This window comes from Bombus vancouverensis, chromosome 14, assembly GCF_051014615.1.
Source record: "Bombus vancouverensis nearcticus chromosome 14, iyBomVanc1_principal, whole genome shotgun sequence".
Classification (NCBI taxonomy): Eukaryota; Metazoa; Arthropoda; class Insecta; order Hymenoptera; family Apidae; genus Bombus; species Bombus vancouverensis.
Genome location: NC_134924.1, coordinates 5,270,415 through 5,295,755, shown reverse-complemented (window position 1 = coordinate 5,295,755; position 25,341 = coordinate 5,270,415). Strand labels below are relative to the sequence as shown.

Here is a 25,341-nt window from a genome sequence, read left to right as displayed (position 1 = left end):
ATACATAACACTTCCATTTATAAATATTAAGACACTTCTAAATTATTGCAAATATACATATGAAGTATACTTCAAATGAACGTCTTTAATCTAATTTGAATATTTAAACTTATCTCAGATAACTATATACGGTTAGCAGATATTAATAAAAACAATAATTAATATTAATTTGTATACATAAAAAAGCATTAATTGAAATTTTGAAATTTTGAAATTGAAATTTGAATGAAAATTGATTCTGCAGAAACATCTAACTTTATTTAGACTTATTCACTACAAGTTAACGGTCAACGGACTTTTCGAAACTTGGCACAACTTTGTAAAAGGAAAAATCGTTTTGTTTCCGAGCGAGTGAGAGAGTATTCATCGCATGTTGACCTGCAGTGTCGATTTAACTACCTGTCTGAAAACGGGTCCAGCAACTCTCTCGCAGAGCGTAATTTGTCTCGTGTAGAATCACCGATCTGCAACAGCCGTGCCGGTGTAAACAAATTTCCTTTTTCCCTTCTCGTTGCGATCCTATCCTAGTCATAGTTGTCCACCATTCTAAATTTCTTTAAAATTCTAAATTCTAAATAAAAAGCCTGTTGCTTTCCTAAATGCATATAAGTAGCTAAATCATTGATAGTTTTTGGTGGTCGCGTGTAAACGAACTATTTATTGTTAACGGCATACGTGATTCTATAAATACATTTTATTCCTAGACTGTACAATGCGTGTGTAATTACACACACAAATCAAACTAATTTTTTAAGGAATGAATAAATTAGAAAATAAGAATTTCTCTGTTATCTAGATTTTAGATACTATTAGATACAAAAAATGTATTATTTTAATTTTCCTAATGCTGTACAGTTAAAGAGATACAACTTTTCCAAGATCTTTTAAGAATCTTTTTAAGTTTTTTTAAGTTGTATTTTGACAATTGATTTAATTCTAAAGTAAATAATCAGATACCGAAGTAATCATTTCCATATTTCCTTTATTAGAAGAAAGCTTCAAACTTATACACCTTTTATATTTATATACTTATATAGTTATATATGTATATAGTTATATATATATATTTATTTATGTTAAGTAATCTACATTAAGGGTAAGTGTTTAAAATAATTTTTTTCTAGAAAATGTTAGAAGTTGTATTAAAGATTTTAAGGTCATATTTAACGATGGGTACAATTGAATTCTCTTGTGGTAATTATAAGACCGGCACTTGATATCAAGGAACGTGGTCTGATCATAAAATGGGGGCCTTGAAAAGACGAGTTATAGTTATATGATATGCTCTGTGCATAATGATTCATAGCCGATTGGACTGACGTAACCGTGCCTATGTACATGTTACGGGACTACTGACTGCTACAGAAAAACGTGTCAATCCTCTGATACTGTTTAGGCAAAGACACTTCCCGTGAAGCCAAGTATGGTGTCATACGGTCGTCACTTGTCCATTCTTGCTCGTCTCGTATCATTGTTATTCATACAATTCGATATCATTTAAGAATGACAAAAAATGTACGTAGATAAATTCAGAACGATATATCGGAGAATTTACCGTTGTTCCATGCGTTGCAAGGGTGATTAATAAAAATCTGTTATCACTATGTTACAACGCCAACAGCATTCTAGAAGATTAGTCTGTAATTCTACAATATACTTAATAAGTACAACATACTTAAATGTACACTTAGTTACAACCGTAATGTAATCAAGTCTCACAAGAAACATATGCATCAATTTTGGAATATTGAACGAATTCGTTTGAGTATATATTTCATTGATACATTTTTAGAATCTGTATTACTCATACTTACTTTTGTATAAACTTTAGTCGAATCTAAGAAAAGCCACGTTGCCATTCATAACGTTTAAACTGAGAACTAAAAATATTCATAGAGAATTCTAGTGAATTTCAATATTTGGTGTTATGTAACGAGTAAGATTGCATCATCATTTTGACCATTGTCTATTTTACCATTTTTATTATTTTCTTAGTTTTTAATTGGAAAACTGTACTGTATCATATTTATTTATTGTTATAACTTAGACCTTTGTGATTTATACATCTTATTCTATCTATATCTATCTATCTATTCTATCTATATTATCATAACCTAGACTCTATGGTATTTTATGTTAATCTTTATATACTATATAAACCATATTAAACATATTACAGACGAGATACAGACATGACATATAATATTTGTTCGTGTCCCATGTTTTGGAGCTCATCCGACCCATTTTCATTTTTGTGTTACATGTCACGTACGACGTTACCAATTCAATATAGTAGCGATTTTAATTAAAACTAAAGTCTACAATGAAATTACAAATAAAATATAGAAAGAATAGTTATGGTATAATCGCAAACGAACTATAAAATATTGCACTTGGATACACTTCTGCCTCAGAAAATCGTAATATAATTTATGGATAAGTCAAACAGACAAATTACGCCCAATAAAAAGAGAAATAGATCAACTAAAACTTGCTTCTGTGGATAAATATCGATCAAGTATTATACTTTCACAAATATACTAATATTAAGGTTTACATTTTCCAATGTCCCACGGTGTCCTATGGTGTTGTTATTAGCTTATTCGTTGCCTTGTACGTGTGTATGTGTGTGTGTAAATAAAAAATTGTGTATTCTTACATATATGTAATGGCTCCGGCTGAAGGTATCACTTTTCAAACAGTAATATTCGGAAATAATAATACTTATATCGCTTTTTAAGTAATAATATTTAGGAAACATTATTCCAATTACGTCATAAATTAATACTACCTAGCAATAAGATATCTATATAACTATGAAATCTTGTATTTTACTATAATACAATATATAGTTTATTAGTAAGAATCGAATAAATTACGTAGAGTTCAAAATTTTGTTCATGAATTATGGAATTTTGTGTGAAAATAAGAATCGGAAGAATGCAGTATCAGAGTACTAATAGAACATAATACGTACCTGAGTCGTTTGCGCCCTGGTGGCAAAGATAGGAATTAAAAATTGAATTCATATCATTTCGCACGTTGTCATATCGAAAAGTGGAAACAACTGCAGAGATATCGTCATAAATGTGGAAAATTTAGCATACATCGATATGTTATTGCTTTAAAATGGCGAGAATCTTCTTTATTCATTATATTAATTTGTTTCATTTTATATTTATATCAATTTGTTGTTTTTCGACGTGGATAGACAGTTATTAATTTTTAATCAAAGCCATTTACGTCAAAAAGCATAAATCACGTATCATTGGTGTTACATCTGGTGACTCTACATAAATCAGAATCCATCCCTCGGTCAAGACGGCCACTACCTGTGCAAATTAGTCGGACCGTAATAATCCTAAGGAACTGCCATAGAACTAAGCATTTTTATTTTACCGTTAAGGTCCTTAACTGTTATAAAATATTTTCAAGTCGAGACGTTCCTTATGGTTATTATTCAGTCAGGTAGAAAATAGCAAGGTCGGGCTTTTCTCGTGTTCAATGGCCATTTCCACCCGCGAACGACCGTTACTGGGATGACCAACACCTTTCAATAGTTTTCCTCTGCGACAGTGTCACGTCGGTTAGTATTTCGATAGCTGTGGCATGCAGGACGTTTCGTCGTCACCGAACTTCACTGGTTTTTCATCTGTTGACCGTTAATATCCTGATTAGCTTTTCATACTTAGATCAGTCACCATCTTTTGATTGGTTTTTCATTCACTGATCAGTCATCAATTTTAACTTACTATTTACATGTCGCTGAGAATGCATCTACACGCACCACGCGTAACTATTTACATCTAAGAAGTTGTTGGAATAAAGTGCATATTTTAATTTGTTAACTAAGTGTTATCATCAGTTCAGCTACCTCTATTATCCTAACCGAAATAGGGGATCGACCAATTCCTGGCGTCAATTATCAAATCGCAACGGGAATTTACAATCCTCGTTGGCGCGCTTCGCGATCGTGTCTCTCCGCGAACGGTCGAATAATTAGAATTCTTTTTTTTTTTTTTTATTTATTTATCTACATTTTACAATTTGTCCAGTAGGACATTTGGTAAAATATTATAGCTTAGTGGTATAATAATATAACATGTAGATGGCTACCCCCAGTGGGATAACATCTTCGAATTTGATTGATTTATTTCTTTAGTGTGGTGAGTGTTTGTTTGTTAGGTTATGTCCTTAATAATTAGAATGAAATTCTTTTCTGTTTTACTCCCTTCGATCATTTTCCTTTTCTTCTTTCCTCTTGATAATTCCCTTATTATCTCGATTTTACTTTCTTTTTCATTTTCTCTCCTTTCTTCCCTTTTCTTGTATATATCGGAGTATAGATTAACGAAATCTGGTTCGATAATCCATCGATTTTATGGTAATAATAATTTTACGATGTTCTATTTTAAATTTTGTTCACCTGAGTTACAGTTAGCTCACGCGTGTTTATTTTCTAATCTAAAGTATTATTTTTTTTACTTCGGACATAATGTCAAACTATTGTAAACATATCCTTTCCTCGACAATTCTTGTTTGTGTACGATCGACTTGTCGACGAGCCTTCCCCCACTCCTTGCCAACCGAACTTGACCGGGGGGTCATCTGCTGACGAAAATCGGAGTGGATAGACGGGCTTTGTGTATACATATTGTATTACTTCGCGACAGGTGTCCTTTTCCTACTACATCACCCAACTCACTCTCTTGTTAACTTCATTCAATTAAGGTACGTTGTTACCTCCGGTGACTCTCTACGGTCGAGGCGTCCACCAGCTGTGCACATATAATTAAGCGGGTCGCAAAAATCCTAATAAACGGTCATAAAACAAGGTTTCTGGATTTACCGTTAAGGACTGTAAGCGGCTTAAAACATCTTCGATTCAAAAGGTTCCTTATGGTTATTGCTCTATCAGGTAAAAATAAGGGAAACGTGGGTTTTCTCATGTTTCCCAGGATTCCACCGGGGCGATCACCACCAAGAGTTTTCATTTGCAACAGCATTGTCACCGGACTTCGCTTGAGCTACAACTACATTACTGAAAATTCTCAATGCGAGAATTGATTGTAAATTTTAATAAATAAATAAAAAAAAAAGCTACAACTACAGAACAGTCAACATCTCGGACTTCTTCTCTTATACCTTACGCAACAGGGTAAATATCTTCTGTATATAGTTCTTGGAAATATATATTATAACCTGTTTAGCACAGTGTTATACTCACTCAACCATCCCTATTATCCTAACAGAAATCAGACGATCGATCTATTTGTGACGTCAATTATTCGAATCGCAACCGTTGACGCGCTTCCTCACTATCGCGTCTCTTCGCGACTGGTCGAACAAACATACGTTTTCGTACCTTATACGTAAGGTATTCAATTATTTGTTATAATTTATTATAATCAATTGTTAGATTATCTTTTTTTCTTCAATCAGTCTTTTAGTTGCTACATTTGCTGGTAGCATGTACAATGAGCTTCCAAAAGCAATTTAACCTCAATTATTGCATTACTTTGATATAATTTGTTCTTTTTATACATTTGTTTTAATATTTTAGTCTTCTTTTGTGCAAATTATGATTATTTGATTTCGAGGAAAGCTTCGAAAAATTAGAGGGACACATTTCGATTGATACGTATATATCAGCCCACCACTATATTGGGTAAAACACGTCTTCTTTATTAGTGTTGCGAAAGATTAATTACGGGTTGAATTAGAATTGCGGAAAAGTTTCGCTGCTTTTTATTAGCGAAAGACTGGTTACGGTTTGATTTAGTGGCGAGAGACTGGTTACGGTTTGAATTAAAGTTGTGAAACAATGATAATCGTGTTTATTTTAGTGTTGCGAATTACGACATGGCGATTATGTTTAGCAATTTTGATTATAAATTGTTAGAATTTCTTACATTTCTTATTTCCTTCTCTCATTTAAAGTTGGATTTAGAAATGTTGACGGTTCATTAATTTTGTAGTATTGCAGTCTGTAGTAGTACAATATTTGAAGTAGCATTTTCTTTATGTATAGATATTTATTTTATTGTTGTTTTAAAAATTAGTATTGCGGCCTTTCATCGCGATTGTTTTAATTAGTTTTCTAGCTAGGGTTGTGTTAAGGGGGTGTCCTGAATTAGAATGTTCTAAAACACCGTCCTTTTGTGATTTTTTTTAGAAGGGAAAGAAAGGAATGAAGTTATTGAATTTCGAGGTATGGTTCTATATATATTTAACGAATACAACAACATTTTTTTTAAAATAAAAAAAAAATTATAACGGATTTCTAAGCCTATTTCATGGGCTGCAGTTTTCAATCGGCGGGAAGGATCCGCCTCGTCATTCTTGACCGAAACAAAAAACCAAAAAAGGATTAAATTATTATATATTCTTCTTCTCGATGAACTAAGAAAAAAGGCAGAAAATAGTATGAAATTCAATGTATATAAAACCATACCTCAAAATTCAATAACTTCATTTCTTTCTTTCCCTTCTAAAAGAAATCACAAAAAGACGCTGTTTTAGAACATTCTAATTCAGGACACTCCCTTAATGAATGATCAAGTTTTTTCAAATAGTGTTGCGCCTATATCATTCCCAATCTCCTTCCACGAGACTGTGAAATACGTTCCTGTTCCTGGATCATCTGACGCAGTGTCATCAATAACCTTTTATATGATAATAACCTTTTACTACACTGAACCGTTATTAGTGTTGCGATCATATAAATCTGAGTGCATAGATTAATAGTTATTAACGTTGTGCAAATAATTCATTCGGGAGTTTCCATCCTTTTTTCTTGCTTTTTCTATAAATAGTAAATTAATTAATATTACACACATGAGGAAGCACTCATTGCAATTTGTTTTGAGAATTTTCTATTTCATAGCTACGTATAGTAAACTAGAATTACATAATAGAATGGATATTCCACTCGCGATAATCGGGTTACATTAAATGAATAACTTTTTACTCTTTCTCAGCGCTCCTTATTATTAGAGTGTTTGTGATCGAAAATACTACTAAGATATGTTGTTTACTAATAATCAGTATTTTTTAAAAGGGATGGTTTCCATTTTTAAACGATTTCATCAAATAATTTCATATTGTATAAAAAAAGAATATAACAAACACGAAGATGGTACCCCGCTGGGGGTAGCCATACACATGATAATCAAACAGCCAAACAATTCTACCAAATGTCCAAATCAGACAAATTGTGAATGTAAACAACTGAATAAAAAAAAAAGAAAAAATATTGTATAAAAAGGGAAGTAAAAGAAATGTTGTTATGGAATATTTGAATAACACAGTTTGAGGATTTGTTAGCAGAAATACATAATATTTCTGTAAATTATCACACCTTTAATTTGTTTGAAACTGATTAATGCTATAAGATATACATAAGTAACAATATTCAATTTATCTTTTTAAAACTAATAATATGAATGTTCGTTACTGTAGTTTTCATTTTAAATATCTAACATAATTTCGTTATTGCTCAGTATGGTTAGTACAGTTAAGATTTTTATTAAATAAAATGTCATTGGCTGTTAAGAAATAAATGAGAAATAAATAATGATTTCAATGGCTTTTCTTTTTATTTTAGTATTTCATTCAATTTAAAGTCAAAATTAAGTTTAAATTCAAGTTTTTAAAATTAGATTGATATCTTTTTCCCTAATACGTCTTTCTTTCAGCTTTTTTTTTTAAGTACTAAACCAATAAATATGTATGTTCTAGAATTATTAACTTCAGGAACCATAAGATACTCATACGGAATTTTTAATAGTATCGAATGAATATGGCCAGAAAGACATGGATTAAAGAAAATAACTAAAGAAAAGAGATAATATAATCTATAAGAGAAGAGGCAAATACGAATAAACGATGCTCGAGCATCCTTTTCCTCATAGAAAATCCTACTAATCTTTTTATAATTTGTCTGTTTCAGAGTCCATCGTGAGGTCGATCAAAATACACTTATATTTCACATAGTGCTCTATATACAATTTCCCATTACTTCCCTCTATGATATTTACATTTTTATATAAGATTCCCATAAATAAATGTTTAAATTTTTCTAAAAAATAAAATAAAATAAAACGAAATAAAGGAAAATAAAAATATAAATAATAAAGGAAAATAAAATAACCATTTTATAAAATATTTCTCCTCCTGTTCTTTTATTATATTTATGTATTTGTATGGGTTCATAAATAATGTAGGTACCTAGGTACAGACTTTTTTGAAATAGATGGGATGGTTTCAATGCTTTGATTGCTTTGAATGCTTGTAGATAGATAGAGTATTTTTAAAATGATATTGTTATGTCGGGTGAGATGGTCCGTGCGACGTCCTTCATTGTCTGGCCGTCAAGAGTCCGCATGCCGTTATGCAGACCCTCAATAGACCTAAGGAACCACCATAAATAGAATCTTCTTAACTTAAACTCTAATTCTGTAAGTATTTCCGGTTTATGGATGGTCCTTAAGATAGTCCTTAGGTTTATTGCACGTTCTTACAAATGACGGAGAAAGTGGACATTTGTCTAAAGGAAAAGCAGATTTTTCCCATAAACAATGACAACATGAGTCTCGTTGGCAGGAGACTTTCTCCTCCTATCTTCAGTTGTTAACGTTGGCTATAACCAATGGGCATCGCGGATCGTTACCCTCACTTTCCTAATGAAAAGTGTGAACAACGAATCCGCGTTCTTAGTTCAAAATGCACACCAACACCGAGCTTTCCTCCGTAATAACACGAGAACGGACTTCACTTCTTCGCCAATACTAAGATAGTCAACTCCACTGTTTCTACGACGTTAGTTCAGTCAATACTCCGGCATCAAGTCGACAGCTGCCAAGTCATCAACGGAACAATCAACATTTCGGACGGTTTCTACTACATTCGAGCAACATCAACGTATCTACTCGTACTTGATCTCACCTCTTTTTTTTTTTGCATATGGAGAAATCCTCATGGACACTCTGCTGCTGCTAATAATAACAGCAGAGTAGTGTCGGACTCTTACCGACTAAAACTCCACGATGACCATCCTACGCGTGTGACAGGAGCGCTTCGAAGACCTCTTACGAATTATCTTTCCGTTGCACCCCCCTCCCGCGTCCTCTTGATCGAGCCAGTCCTAAAAATTCCCCTAACTGTTGAGTTTGGCGCTAGGGGGCCATTGCCCCTAGGCAGCATCGTTTCTACGATCGCCGAGCGGGTCAATCTCTCGCCTATGACGAGACGCAGGGTGTAGCGGAACAGCTCCTACGTCGGACAAAACTCCAGCGTGTGCTGCGCCGTGTCCCTGTCTTCTCCTGTCCGATTTTCATCAGGACTCGCCGAACACGCCGTGTCCCGTGAGTACCTGGGTCATCCTGTAGGTGAGCGGGAGGCGGCTTCTCCATGTCTCCCAATTTGGGAGGACCGCCTCCGCGCCTCGATGTTCGCCCCCCTCGTTGATCAGCTGGGATCGCCACTGATCCCACGCGTCCTCCTCGGCGGTTCCTAGGTCGTTTGGAGCCGTCTGCTCAGCCGAGTCCTCTCCCGGGTCCAGCGCTCCCATGTGGGTGTATCTCCTCTTGAGTACCAACGCCCGAAGCTACCACGGAGGAATCGCGGCCAGGACGGCCGCCGACGCGTGGGACACCGTTCGGTATCCCCTGACGATTCTGATGGCGGTTACCCTGTGCAACCTCCTGAGGAGCAGGATGCTGCGACGACTCGCCATCAGATCGTCCGTCCATACCGGGGCCCCGTACATCACTCAGGACCGAACGACACCCTCGTATAATCGGCGCACCGCGACTCCCACCACTCCGATGTTCGGCAGCAGGCCGCACAAGACGTCGGCAGCTGCCGACACCTTCGAAATCAGGGAGTCGACGATCACCCCGACGATTTCGCCTGCCATGCTTATGCTCAGACCGGGCGGAGGAGTCCCTCGCCTGTTCTTGTCGTAGAACCAGATGGCCTCCGACTTCGCAGGGAAGACCCTCAGGTCCAGTCCGCGCACAGCACGAATCACGCAGGCCGTTGCGACTTCGCCAATGCACGTCTTGTGCCACTCGCAACCTCTGACCAAGACCAGAGTGTCGTCCGCGTAGCACACTATGGCCGCGACCGGAGGCAGCAGGCAGCGCAGTACCTCGTCGTACGCGATGGTCCCAACACCGAGACCTGCAAGACGCCGCGCTCGACGGTCCGCCTTTCCTCCCCCTCCCTGCTGGCGTAGTATACCCACCTGTCATCGAGGTAGGCGCGGATCAGCAGAACGAGGTAGCTGAGAACCTCGAAGTGTTCCAGGACCGCCACTATCCTGTCCCGCGGCATGGAGTTGAACGATGTCCAGAGACACCGTCAACGCCACGCCGTCCCGGGAAACTATGTCCTCCGTGAGTGTCCCTCTGGTACCGTCTTCGGGCCCGGACACATCTCGCCCTCAGCTCCGTGATGTCGGGAGTCCACCAATACACGGATACTTGATCTCACCTACAGATCAGTCACCGTCTCTCTATCGGGTCTTCATCCGTCAAACAATCGTCTACAACATTTATATCACACGTAACGGCGTAACTTTTTATTGTATTATGTTGTTGGAAATGTAGAATTTATAACCTGTTAATCGCAGTGTTATACCACATCAATCATCCCTATTATCTCACAAGAAATAAGGGGATCCACCTGTTCGTGGTGTCGATTATTATAATCGTAACGAGAATTTACGACTCCAGTTGACGCGCTTCCTCGCAATCGCGTCTCCCCGCGACTGGTCGAAAATATAAATATCTTCACACGTACACTACCGGACATAAGTATTAAGACACTTATATACAGACATTTAATATTAATCAAATACCTTTGACTGCATTTATTTTTTAATTACCTTATTGTAAATGTGTTATTTTATTCATATTACATGAGCCTTAAAATGTAAAATTCCAAATAAAGCAAAGCTTGTTAGCCTTTCTCGGAATGTAATCAATAGGTATACTAATACTTGCGATTAGTAAAGTATGTGCTAAGATATCACTTTACTTAATAGGACATTGGTTATGACTGCTAAAAGGTACAGGTTTAGCTATTCACATCGGTTTTTTTAAAGTTATTTTGATATTTCTTTTGCACAACGATCAAAGAATTAAACGTTTTGCAAACTTGCATTAAAAGAAGAATTTTCTAAAATTTTTTAAAACAAAATTAGCAAATTTCACATAAAAGGAAGAGTGGATGGGATCGTGGATAAGGACTACTCGCAGCAAACTCTTCGCGGTGAGATCCGGGCAATCAGTATTATTTCATATATAATTATTAATCGCATTACTATACGTGATACAATTATTAATTATTATATAGCAAATAATACCAGCTGATTGGCTGCGATTACGATTTTAGTTAACTTTATTAAATAGTTTCATTGAATTTTGTATGAATAAGAATGGCATAGGTTTTTATCTTGTAGTTCTTTTTGGGTAAAATATCATGTTCAAAAATTTAAAAAGTTGTTATCGTATTTCTTGAAGTTTATCTTACAATATAAAACACTTCGTTTAATTTTGTGTTAGGATGAACAATTATTACGCATATTCATATTTTAATTACAAGATATCATCGCATGGAGTGGCTTAAGAAACATTTTGTTTTTTTTTTAAATCGGTATGCAAAAACGTAAGACACAAAGTCCCATGTAATGTCATATCTATCCTATCCTTGGTCAGTGATATTACGGAAGCTGGAAAAATTGCACTTAATCGAACAGAAGTAGTTGGATTAGCAATATACGGTAGAAAATACAGATTGATATATATAATACATTTTTGTATTCACAAAATATTTTTATTTGTCAAGGTATATGTAACAGCGCAGGAGTCAAAGGACGACGCAAATTGAGAGTGACTCATGTTGTTTTGCCTCGGGGCACTGACACAACCTTGACGCATGAAACATAACGAGAAATAAACTCCGGGCAAAACAATGTCGCCGCTACATGCAACCATCGAATGAAGACGAATTTGAATTTTCAAACTCTCCCCCGACCAGTATAAATAAACGGACGCGATCGCGAGCGACAATATCACACAGCATCGTAAAGTATCTCCACAGTATCTCTGATTATCTCCGAGTATCAAAAAGTACCTACAATATCTCGGAGTATTACGAGTATATACCGAGTTACACGACGAGCATTAACCCCTTAACCTACATCTACGGGCATAGCACATAGTGCCATGATCGGGCCAAATATAATATATAATATAATATATAATAGTTTGTTTACGTTTTTGACCGAAAATTCTCGAACGTAAATCGTAGGTTAAGGGGTTAACGAGTATTTATCCGCGATTTTATTTTGCGATTTATACTTTGTACTAACGACTAATGTATACAGGCTGTACATTAATTTATTATTTTAAATATATTCAACGGTTTCAACAACGAGCGATGTCATCCTTTAAGCCTCACGTACTAGCTATCCTCTACTCACATAAACCTCTACATATACAGGGTGGTTGGTAACTGGTGGTACAAGCGGAAAGAGGGTGATTCTACGCGAAAAAAGAAGTCGAAAATATAGAATAAAAATTTTTCGTTTGAGGCTTTGTTTTCGAGAAAATCGACTTTGAATTTTCGCTCGATGCGCGTGCACTTTATCACCTCTCGTTATAACGGATCTCACTGTAGATCGTTGTCTCGATGGAAAAATTAAAAAAAAAATTTTTATTCTATATTTTCGACTTCTTTTTTCGCGTAGAATCACCCCCTTTCCGCTTATACCACCAGTTACCAACCACCCTGTATAAAGTATGTATCCAATTATTGATTACTCATTTTATCAAACTTCTTTTGAAAATTTATTTTTGACTACGTCGATAAAGTAGAGGACGAATACTGTATCTGAATATGTGCTGCCACGTAGCTTTCTCCCGAACTAACAGCTGTGATATCATCGATAATGTAGAGAAATGACTTTCGATCGTCAAAGCAGTGCAGGAGGACAAGCCTGGGACGCAGCATGGTGGCGCAGCGAGTCAGGGTTAGTTCATTTGAAAAACGAAGCCGAGATATCAGTCGGGTGGCAACTGTCGAGCATGTGTGTCGTCTCTCGTGTCTGTTTAGTTGTGTCTTAAATTGCACACAGATCACCAATTGTATGTACACCCTAGTACATGAAGGAACGACAGACAGTTCGCGAACATGTGATTTTGACAGAGAATACGTTTCGTCGACGCTCGTTACCGCGTGCGTGAAAAGTGAAGGTTTTCCTTGCCGGATATATCGTTACCCTGTAGCAGCTTCGTTCGAGGGGGTGGAGAATAATGTTCTGAGCCGTGAACCACGCACATCATGGTTGCTAAGCACTTCACACAGGGTAAGTTTCCTAACCGTTCCTTTCAACCACACGTTTTGTTTCTATAATATATAACTACGTTTCCTGCGAATTTTCGATCTGATAAAGCAGGATAATACAAGTCTCGGAATCGTTGCGTACCCTAGAGGTGAAAACGTGCACACGTAATATCCATGGTGCACCAATACGGTGCATGGTGGGTGGTGCAACTCTATAATAGTAATAATAATAATAATAATAGGAATAATGGTACACTTGTAAGGTCGTATTACATGATAGATCACACTTCTTCCACGATAGAGATCAAAGAAATTAGAAGGGATCAGCTATTACAGTTTTGCGTGTAAACATGTAAAATTTAATAGAATCGTATCTTTTGACTTCTCGACAAGAATCACAAAAGTTCGATGTTTTTGTCAACAAAATACCGTTTTTCATCACAGAACTTCAAATATATTTTTGTTCTGTTCAACCAAGTTTTATTTAAATATTATATACCCGCACACACACATACACACACACATACATACATACATACAAATATTATATACATATTTATATACGAATTACAGCCTGACATATAAAACAAAGTTCGAACAAAATTCATTCAAATTATGTGGGCAAGAAATACATATATGAATATATGTTTCTACGTGATATAGACATGTATACACTAGTAAGAACAGAGTCAAATCGCTTGTCTATTATTATAATACTTTTATATTTCGTGACACGGTTCTGCGACATTTTTATACAACTAAGAATACTCAAACACTGTAAGACCTTTTCCTTGTTTTTCATCCATTATTCAAAAGGTGTTCGGTGAAAGTAAAATCTCGGTAATTTATAACCATAAACTGTGGTATTTTGAAGGAATAAATTTATAGACAGGAAATTTGTATGTTATAATATAATTATATGTGAATATAACTACTAACTAGATATGAGGCTGCAAAGTAGTTTATAGTTTGATCACGTTTTTAAGTAAAGCTTGTCAAGTCTGGGTGGAGTAGCATTGACCGATTGTTCTGGGGGATAAGCTCTGGAGCTTGCGTGAGGCCGATGTCAAGTTCGTGGTGGCTTTTAAACCGTTCGTTCGATGTCCCATCGATCGACACTTGGCGTAATCTTACTCGCGCGTGCCCTTCTCAACACGCATGTTTTTCTGCATGAAATTGAGGGGACGAAAGCAAAGAGAAAAAATTGGCTGAACACCATTCTGCACGTTTCCCAAGATGGTTGACTGTAACGTATTTTTAATGCTGGAACTACAACATTGTAGTTGTCAATATAATGAATTCGTTATTTTTCATAGAAATTTTATAGATTCACTTTCATTTTAATTTATTTGGTACAAATTCTATACCTTGGTACTTCTACTGTCAGGATACAGTTGTCAATAATAATTTTCTGGATTTTTATAATATATGTAATAGGTTTTATTCAAATGAATACTCTTTATTTAATTAACTTATTAACTTAACTTTTATTAATTAACTATTAACTTATTAACTGTAGGCGGTAAATTCTATGTAATTTATAGACATTAAAATTGACAGTTCTTTATATTCAGAATATTTTTAATGAAATTTAAACTTCATTATGATTTTCTATTACTATTATTATAGTCTTTGATTACACATTTTATTTTATTTCATTTATATATAGAGGTAGTAAAAATACATTCAATGAGGTGAAATAAAGTGAATGGAAGTCTAATTTTATTTCTATCGTTCGTGATTGGTAATCCATTTGTACTGGTATTCCACAACCCTTTTAATTTACATCGCGATATTCGTTGGCTTCTTACCACGCAATAATCTTTAACATAATTCTGGTTTACCTTTAGCATCTGTTTGTCACACACGGTAGGTGTAAATGTCACTAGTAATTTTTCACGGAAGCTCGATTAACGAAGTATGCGATGATTCTTCCGCTCTAAATCCATCAGGCCTTGCTTCTTCTATATACTATGTACACCTGCAGTGCAGTGATACATCTAGGGATTTCCATCTTCCACGTCGTTTCTTTTGGATCCTTCCATCGTGCAGGTCGATAAAGGTTGCACGTTCCTCTGCACTTTCGAATCAGCCTTTCTACTTGTTACTTCCGTTACTCAATTTTACGGAAACTGAGTTTCGATGTCACTAAATTAGTGTCTATAATCTTAGTACCTAGTTAGTTTTATAGAATTTATAATCTATACTAATTTAAAATAAAAATATTGTCATCTGCTTGTGCGGTAGGATTTCATTACACATTTCTCAATCAGGAAAGTCTGTCAATTTTTGTTCCTAAAAGTTTCATAAAATTCATAATTTATAATATAAAATTAAAGTATCGTTACGTTGTAACATTTCAATACACGTTTGTTAAATATAAGGAACTATTGCACGCGCAATTTTTAAATTAATCTTATTATTTTTTACCTAATATTAGCTACTAGAAGTAATACTAACAATTGGTAAAAATATTGTTTTTATCATGTAGTTAGAACAAAGGAATGCCAGATGCTGTGAGTATGTTTCTTTCTAACGAAAGATCGTTGGGGGCTCGTAAAATGTTTCACATAAAAACGACCTTTTTTTTGTGACACGCGATCCAGTTCTGTGCAGAGCAGGCAATACAATCTCGCCGTTCGTACACAATCAGCATTCACGGCAGTTTGGTGTGTACAATATGTGTGTATATTAGCGAGGGCCTGAGTTATCATGTCGCGTATGATAAAACCACTTACGGGACACATACACGTGTGCATACATGTTACTTCCGATCGAGGATACAATGCCTCTAGTGAGTCGAGACCAAGAGAAATTAATACTGTGTTACACTAGTTGTATATTTCTTTATCTTAAGGACTCTAGAAAATTAAAAAACTCTAGAGAACTAAAAATAAAAAAGCGAGGTAATTTAATTGCAAATCGGATTGAAAACGTGGACAATTTGTATTATTTTGTATCTGTAGATAGCCAATGAAAAAAGATTCTTTCGTAGAACAATACAAGTTGGAACTGAAATCCGTCTCCTTAATAATCTCGGGTTGTAAAATGAAAAACCGCGAGAAGCGAAACTCGAACGAATATCCAGGCAAAACTCCTCTCGTATTTTATGAGCATTGGAAGTCGCAGGACGACTAATTGGATGATGGCATTTGCTTTGTACGCGCGACGCATTTTTATTAGAATACTTGTTTAAGCTTATTTTACCGAAATACCTAAAATAGAGATTCATCCTTTGTCTCAACTTGTTCTATTCATACATTTAATTCTAGCCCGTTAACAGTGTACATTTACACATTCATAGTGCATTCCTAACCTCTTACAGTTCTTCTATTAGTAAAGTATTGAAATGTAACATTTTGAAATAACATTTTGAACATATTGAAATGTACATAACGTATACAGTAAGAGACTGAAACATTAATAGAATTGAAATATAGAAATAAAAAGAGCAGTATTTTCTATATTATTAAATATGTACATTCAAATATATGCAACTGTACATTATACATAGATACTTACAGTAATAAATGTAATTAGCTTTTGTTTACATTTATTGCTATAGTTGTGTGTAATATACAATTAGATATATTTCTGTATACATATTTAATAACATAGAAATAAAATTTCATTCCTACTGTACGAATGCTTTTGTTTCTCACTGTATCTAAAAATCCTCCATCCGAGGAATGGATATCAAATTCTGGGTTTGAGTCAAACCTTTTGTTACATAAGTAATCTGTCTTTATTAAATCGTAACTGCAATTGATGTCACGAGCGTGATACAATATTAAAAGGTTGGAGGTTAATTGATAAAGAATCAGTTGACTATGATACCATAGATAGTTGCAACGCATTCTTCTAAGAAACCAACTTCACGTACTATGTGTGTCATCGAACTAATAGTTACGATCGATCAGAGAGATCTCTTTGGTGAAATTAACAGGAGATATCTCGTATAAATTTCCCCCAGCTTTAATAGCTTTTTAATAGCCTAGGAGCAGTAACTCCTGGAATACGTAGGTTCTCCGAAATTCGATCAACAGTGACTCAAATATGTAGTCCGTCTGAGAAACTTTTACAGTGTGCACAGGTATATCGTGGACATCTCGAACGAGTGAGTCACGACAACATCTTGGTAAAAGCAGGTTTCCTCGGAATTTCGTGCTCTCCCAATGAATCACCGGATGTAAACGTCAAAATATATATTTTACTCGAAAACTCAAAATCAGAATCCTTCAAAATGTGTAGACATTTAGTGTTGAAATATTTAATACAACCTTGTATTTGTTTGATATTTTAGATGTAGAAAGCAAAAAAAAATTGTGGAACATCTTTTGATATGATTTTTCGATTATACACAATTATGATTTATGTTGTAAAATTATGTATATGAGGCCTTTTTCTTTAGAGTAATAGTTTTGTAATCATGCTAGAACAATGTTTATTTAACAAATACAATAATCAATTTGGTCAATGAATCGCATGAAATGGAACTTAGAGATTTATTTTACTTATTAAATATTGCATCGAGTACCACATTTTTGATATTATATACATTTTTGCATTAAAAATCTAATCTATTAATCATCATGAATCTTTTATATCAGTTTCACAATCATCTTAAGTCGCAGCATTTTCTTATAATAACCAAATAATCTATGATCCTCGTATATAAAAAGACCTTTAGTTGAATAAAGAAAATACATTAGACATTATACAATTGAATCGCAAAATTCAACGCTATATCCTTTGCTTCGATCAAATCGATTTTAAGAATAATTGAAATCCCGTGGTATATCACAATTAATAAAGGATGAGATTAATTTTACATATCATTGCTTGGCAACGATAGTGACAACTAACAAATTTTCAAATTTGCTTTCATCGAATAGAAGTTGTTGAATCTATATTATATTTCTATTTTTATCATGTAAAACAATATATTTCTAATTCCATCAGTTTTGCATCAGAGAGCTAACTTATTACGTATGCCGCTATTAACCTGGCCTTAGTTTTTCAACAACACCGGCTCATCTTCAGTTGTTTTGTGACGCTGCAAGCGGAAGGCTGCTTTCATGAATAGTGGCATATCTTACCTTAAGTCAGCCTTATAATGTCGTTGAAATGACTCATTTGACATTTTTTGAACTGTACCACTATCGATGCCAAGTAGCGATATATAGAAAGTAAGAAGTATACGTTCGGCAAGACTGAACGTTTTTCGGCCAGGTTAATATACCACCGATGTTCTGAATATGATAATGCAGTGAGTTAATTATTTCCTCCCGTTGTTGCGTGTCATCGACCTCCCTGGGAACTCCTCGGGAACTATACTGTTGGATCGTTGCACGAAAGTTTTGGCCTCGATCGACAGTATGAAGTACCTTGAAGGTGGCGCACCGTAAAAGGGAGACACACAGCGGGAAGGACAAGCGGAGAAACGAAAGAAGAAAATTAAATAAGCCTGGCTCCTACGGAGAAACGTAAATATGTGATGAAGGAAACTGCAATTACCAAACGAATTCGATCGTTTCTAATTGAATATAAAAAAGACATATCTTGTGAAGTTGCTCGTTAAAATCGTCTTGTATCTCCGGATAATAACATCGCATAGCTCTTGAAAGCAATTTCGTTCGTTCGATTTTATTACGTTCTCCTTTCGATTTTTATATGTACAGTTGTAAATAGCTCGTAAAATCGTTCCCCGAAACTGTTTTTATTTATGTTAGTAGCGGTATGTTTATCGATATGTATCGCTTACATGACGGACGCCATGTTTGTTTCGTAATGTAGAGTTCGTTTACAGTGATACGCGAGAACAAGGATTCTACGAAACCCAATACATTTTACGATTTATAAGAAAGAAATATAATAATCTATTTCTCATTCTCGTTATATTCTCGTTTCAGAAAATCTATATTCTTCGGGTATATTTATTTTGTTGACTTTATTCTTTTCCAGTTTTGTAATCAAAGGAATTGAGTAAGAGATGATTTTAGATTTCATTCGTTATTCGAAGTAGATAGGAGCGAGATGAATAATTATGCTAGACTGATAAATATGCCACCCTCTCCGTGTCCTTCCTTTTACATTAGAATATTCTAGCCGCGTGTTACGTCTCCCTTTCCCGTAAATTATATTCGTGCTCATTTCCACCGTACGACACTACTACCATAATGCATATTAGATCAATCTTTTCTGCGTCGCGTGAACCACAACGTGCTTGAATTTGAATTTTATTCCTTTTTTATGGCTATCAGACACTAAATCATCCAATGGAATCTCTAGGGACTACCATCATAAGACAACTACTACCGTCGGATAACCTACAATTACGGAATTTATTAATAACATCTACATATATAACCGTGATAAGTCATAATATCAATAAATTGAATCATGCAGTATAATCCCTCTGATATTGAGCCCTTGTAAAGGCAAATAAGAAAAAGGCAAATAAGAAAAAGGCAAATAATAGATTTATCAGCTCTCCACTGATATGGATTAAATGTATCTTACACGGTAAATTACTGCACTTGTAGCGACCATGAAGGATGCGAACTCGGTGTACTCGTTAAACGGCTAGCGAAAAATTCATCAATCTTAGCACCTGCACAAGTGTCTCGAGATCTTATCTTGGCATCGTTCGTGTTTTGCCTAAATCACTGACAAAGTCTGGGTTAACTAATCCAGTCAAATGACACGCGATCGAATGACAATCACGCGCGCCATCTACGAAGACAGTCACGTACGGCCATGAATCGTTTCTGGCTGCATTCCTATTTAAATAGTATGGCCAGAGGACCTTCGTCAACTCCGGGAAACGGATGGCAGTTCTGATAAGGAATCGCCGTTTCCAAAGCGCGAGGAAGGAAATATAGGAGAGCGAAGGAGCACAAGCGATTTATTTCATGGAAATAAACGGGAAGAACGTTAGTCGGACTACCATTCGCGAGCCATAGAAATTTAATACAAGACCGTTGCAATGATCCTTGAGTTCGCGCGAGGGTCGTTACGTCAAGCGATACTCTTTTCTTGCAAACACGGCTTAATCTCGGAAACGTCGACTGGGTCGACCGCTTTATGAGTGGGATTACGTTTAAATCCGAGCTGTGTATATCGTGTAGATTCTCATTTGCTTTTTTCAAACTTTCTTGCATCAAAGATGAATCGCTTTTTTATGAAATGTTAAGTTTTCGGCAGTTTTTATTTTGTGATATTATACGGTTCTTTTTATATAATTATTTAAGATCAAAATATCAAGGTATATACTTTTTGTCATTTTTATTTGTAGCATTTTATATTATTTGTCTTATCGTTTGGTATACATATAAGCTTATAATAAATGATCTTACAATTTGTTAGAAGCTTCTTGCTTTTAAAAGTCTCAAGTTTCATCAGAAGTGAAAAATGTATCTTCTAAGTGGCAAAGAGGAAAATTGTCAGAAATTGTCAAACGGGTCTCAAACTGCGGGATGAAGTATCAAATTTCGCGATAGTTAGCGAGACGGTCCACAAAGAGTCACGTGATATACGACCTTGGGGAAATAGGACCATGGCAGCTGACGTGCAGGTGCAACATATTCGCAGGTGCATACGTGCTGCTGCTGCTGCTGCTGCTGCTACTATGGCACCTGCGTACCGCGAGCACGTGGTTCGCCGCGATGATTGGAGATGATGCTCTGACCGGATGAGACTAGATATTTTTTTTGATTTCTTAAAAATATATCTGATCAAATTGAAAGCAGTATTTAAAAATGCAACAGTGTTTGATATTCTTCGTAAATACGTATTAACAATAATTCTTTCTTATTTTTCTAAACCTTAAGAAATATTCCAATTGTAGAAAAATAAATATTTCCAACTATAATGAATATGCGATGTGAGTAAAATTTCTAACTGAAGAACACAATTCTTTCTTTTTTTCTTAAACTAAAGAAATTTTCTAACTATCGAAAAATATATATCCCTAATTATGACGTGAATATATGATGTGAATAATGAAGATTTTAAATCGTGGAAAAATACGATTCGATGGAAAATGAATCGAGGAACGTAGAAAGATTAACGAATACTGCAATGAACAGAAATGCAGAAGCGTTCAATTATACTCGACTGTCGCAGTGTAAAGGTTAATTCCATCGTTTTCGCAGTGTTTCCCCGGCGATAAACCGCAGCGGGGTGAAAAGGAAAAAAAAAACTCGCGAATGTACATAGGTTATATACAAAGGATTGGTTAATGAACCGGGGAAAGAAGACAAACCGCAGCAGTTACATCAGAGATCACCGCGTTTGGGGTAAGCACTGTGTGCACGATCCCTCACTTGGTTCGTCATCGTGAGGGCACGTTAATTAAATTGTGATTGCGATCAAACAGCTGGAATCTTTCCTTGAAACCCCGTAACACTGATTCCATTGAATTCTTCGAACAGAATTACGCGAGGAAATATGTACGTACGTGTATCACATGTGTATTATGTGCGTTTTAATTAATGCTAACGGGTTTGAAATGGAGATTTCTTTGGATATTAAAGCGGATAGAAGACTAGGAAAATTATTATACATAGTTGATAAAATATTATTTTTTTTATATTTACAATATTTTTCTGTATTATTGTTTTACATTTAAAATATTTTTATATATTATTTTTTCATTAATTAGAAAATTTATTATTTTATTGAGGAATACAATTCCTTATGATAATAAAATTTAACCCGTTACTGGTAATGTGTTAATCAATTATTATGAAATATTGGGAAATATTTGATAATGTATTAAACATTATAAAATGTGCATCTTATGGATAACCTGTAACAAAATAAATAATAGAATAAGTTAGAAAATCACGTACGTAGTCATGTTTGTGTTTGATCCAATATTATAGTGGCTTTTCTATGAACACGTTGAATCGCGTTGAAAATTGACCACTGCTGGCACCAAGGAATCGTCACGTACAATATTGTCCGAACAGAACAACAGGTGGTCAGGGAATTTACCAGTTTCCATATCGCGCTCCTTCCAAACGAACGGGATCAGTGTTAAGTGGTCGGCCGAGCTCGGATGACCGACAGCTTGGAAAAGCTAACATGACCTCGCTGGATTGAGTTCTTAAATATAAAGGAAATTTTCTTTCTTTTTTTGTTTCAGGCTCCAGCCCTGAGTTGGGTGTCCCGGATATGACAGTCATCAGTGACATCGATGAAACGGGAATTAATCGGAATCTCCAAGTCCGCTATAAGAGGGACCAGATATACGTATCCTTTGGTCGAACTTTAATTAATTAAAATTCATTCTTATACCTAGGTATTAGGTAAGAATTATCTTATTATTTTCTATCTTAAACATATGTTAATTGGTTTTATTTTTACACTTTTTTTTATACACAAATGCATATTTCTTTATACCGTAACTTTTTCAAAAAATTCGCATACATCTTTAATTTAGAAATTTATTAGATAGGATATTTTTTAGTAGTTTTTTTATGATGTTAAATCAGCGATTAAATTAGAAATTGATTCGAGTACGATTGCAACATCTTCCATATGAATATGATCGCATAAAAATGCTACACCACGTGTGAACCGTCTTGTTCTGTTCGTCCGAGAGTTTCGCAAAAAACAGTGAACGGACGTCCGTTCATTTCACAATTCGTACGTTAGTATGCCCTGGAGTTAGAATTCTTCGCGCATTCCTACGTATAACTCTCTCTCGAGTTCCTTCTGCTCCTCCTCTTTCTCAACAGTATTGCGGCATTGGAACTAAGGTATTTCATATTGAAATTTTTAACAATTTTTGGCCTCTAAGTGAAAGGACGTTTGGAGCTGGTGAAAAGCTAGCACATTAAAGAATAATGTCAAATTTTTTAGAATAATGCTAGAGTGCAATGTTAGATACTTTAGGACTGCGTTAAAGTGTAATATTAAATTTACTAAGGTCAAGAGTAAAAATTTAAATATTATTCGTATTAATATAAATATTGAGGAACTAAGTCAAACTTCCAAAAATACTGTTAAAGAATAATTTCAAATCTACAATTTTACTATAGATCAATCTCATAAACTCTTCCAAATTCACCGAAATTCCGGGATATCTGAAACTTCCAATACACCTCCTCAATCGCCAATACACATTTTCCAACTACCCGTACTTTTCCCCAGACCCTTAAGTTCCTTTCGATTCGCCAAAATTCCTAAACATCTCGAACTTGCTAAACTTCTCGACGAAATAAACTACGTATACCTACTTCTGGAGTTTCCATATCTCTCGGAGGTTCTCAAATCAAAAGAAACTGAAAAAGCCAGCAAACCCATAAAGATGTAAATAGTCCAAGACAAAACTATCTCTGTCACATCTCTATCCCGGCAAACAGAGAACCAGCATTAGGAAAGGGAATTAAAAGCGGAGAAACCTAGTGCAATAGAGTATGAAATAGCGAGAGAAAGAACGAAAGCGACGAAGAAAACGGAAGAAACGGGGGTAGTTTAAAGAAGAGAAGAACTATACGTATGAATTTTGCAGGGGTGGGGCGTTGCTCCCGGGTTGGTTCGTTGCCATGACGACAACCCCAGTCAGCTGGTGAACCACCCCAGGGCCAGACCCATTCATCCTCTGGTTTCACCGACCCAACGACCGACACCGACCCGACCCACTGTAGTTTCTTGTCGTGCTTCAATCCACCCCTCACCCTTCTTTCGATTATCCTACGTTCGTGATCTATGGCTAGAGGGCGAAAAGACGTCCAAATGATCATCCGTGCCTTTTATTACGAGTATGGCTCGATATTCTCATAGGCACACGCATAATATCGACTCGCCTTCGAGCTGGAAATATCGAGGGAAGTTTAGGAGTCTGGCAAGTTCGCGGTGACCCTTTTCTTGATATCTTAATTGGATTGGTTTTCCTCTTAATTGGCTTACCAACGAATAGAAAGAAAAATAGTTGATTCGCTGATTTTTATTAGTTTCGTTGGTTGAACTGCTGCAAGTATTGTATTACTTTCTTCCAGATATTGGAGAGGATGAGGAGGTTTGTTGAAGAGGGTATTGAACTTAGGAAGAGATAGCTAATTCATTGGTTTTCGTTAGTTGGATCGGAGACAGTATTGTATTATGTTTTTCGGGATATTGGAGGTTTATGCCGGAGAGGTCAGTTGTTTTCGTAGTAGGGAAAAATAATTATGTAACTATAATTACTTTTTATTGTTTTAGTTCGTTAGTCGAATTGACGGAAGTAACGTATCGTATTTGTGGAAACATTGCAGAGGTTTTGGGTTTCTGTCAAAGCTTACAGAATTATAATAAATTTGTAAAACTAGAGCAAATGAAATTAATGGTTAAGATGAATTATCTAATTGTTTGATGCATTAGAAGTTGAACGTTAAGGGATTAATTGTTAGATTTCTATATAAATTTTTCTAAAATTAAATACGAATTTACCATCGTTAAACTGGAATTAAATTAAGAACACTTTGTTCTGTCGTAAAGCGCTAGGATATTCGTGATGTTACACTGAATTCGAAAGGAACGTGTAATCGATTTTCCAACACGAATAGACGATGATGGGTCGTTAACGAAGCCGGCACGATTCGCCTAACCAGTAGCGGCATAGTTTTTGCTCTTCGGTATGGTTCGGTATGGATCAAACACCGGAATTCAAACGCGTGATGCGTCCGCTTCGATGATTTAGGTCGTCGTTGGAACGCACTCGTTAGTGGACACTTCCTCGTGCATTACGACGATGAACGTCGCAGAACGCGACGTGTGGGACGCATAGACGTCAAATTGGCCACGAAATCAACGATGACAAAGCTTTTACCAAAGAAAATGTTCTCTTCTTCGTAGGTTCTTCCTTTTCATTTTTCATTGCGACATTCGATAATTAATGGAATAATATCGTTGTTGTTAATAATTTATAGACTATGGCCGTTTATGTAAGTTTGTATTCCTAACTCTGTTACATTCTTTTCTACGTTCTTTACATTAACT

General features: G+C 35.6%; 1 protein-coding gene across 3 annotated transcripts in view; it reads left to right on the top strand.

Moving 5' to 3' along the window:
* Nucleotides 1-13,088: 13,088 nt before the first annotated feature.
* Nucleotides 13,089-25,341, top strand: part of Myo81F (unconventional myosin 81F) — a 51,031-nt gene continuing 38,778 nt past the window's right edge. For all 3 annotated transcript variants that reach the window (XR_013059989.1, XM_033339037.2, XM_033339036.2), the window contains exons 1-2: nt 13,089-13,375; nt 22,505-22,611. Coding sequence is in view for 2 of the 3 variants with exons in the window: in XM_033339037.2 (XP_033194928.1) it covers nt 13,351-13,375; nt 22,505-22,611 (132 nt within the window). In the remaining variant the exon portion in view is untranslated. The remainder of the gene's footprint in view (nt 13,376-22,504; nt 22,612-25,341) is intronic.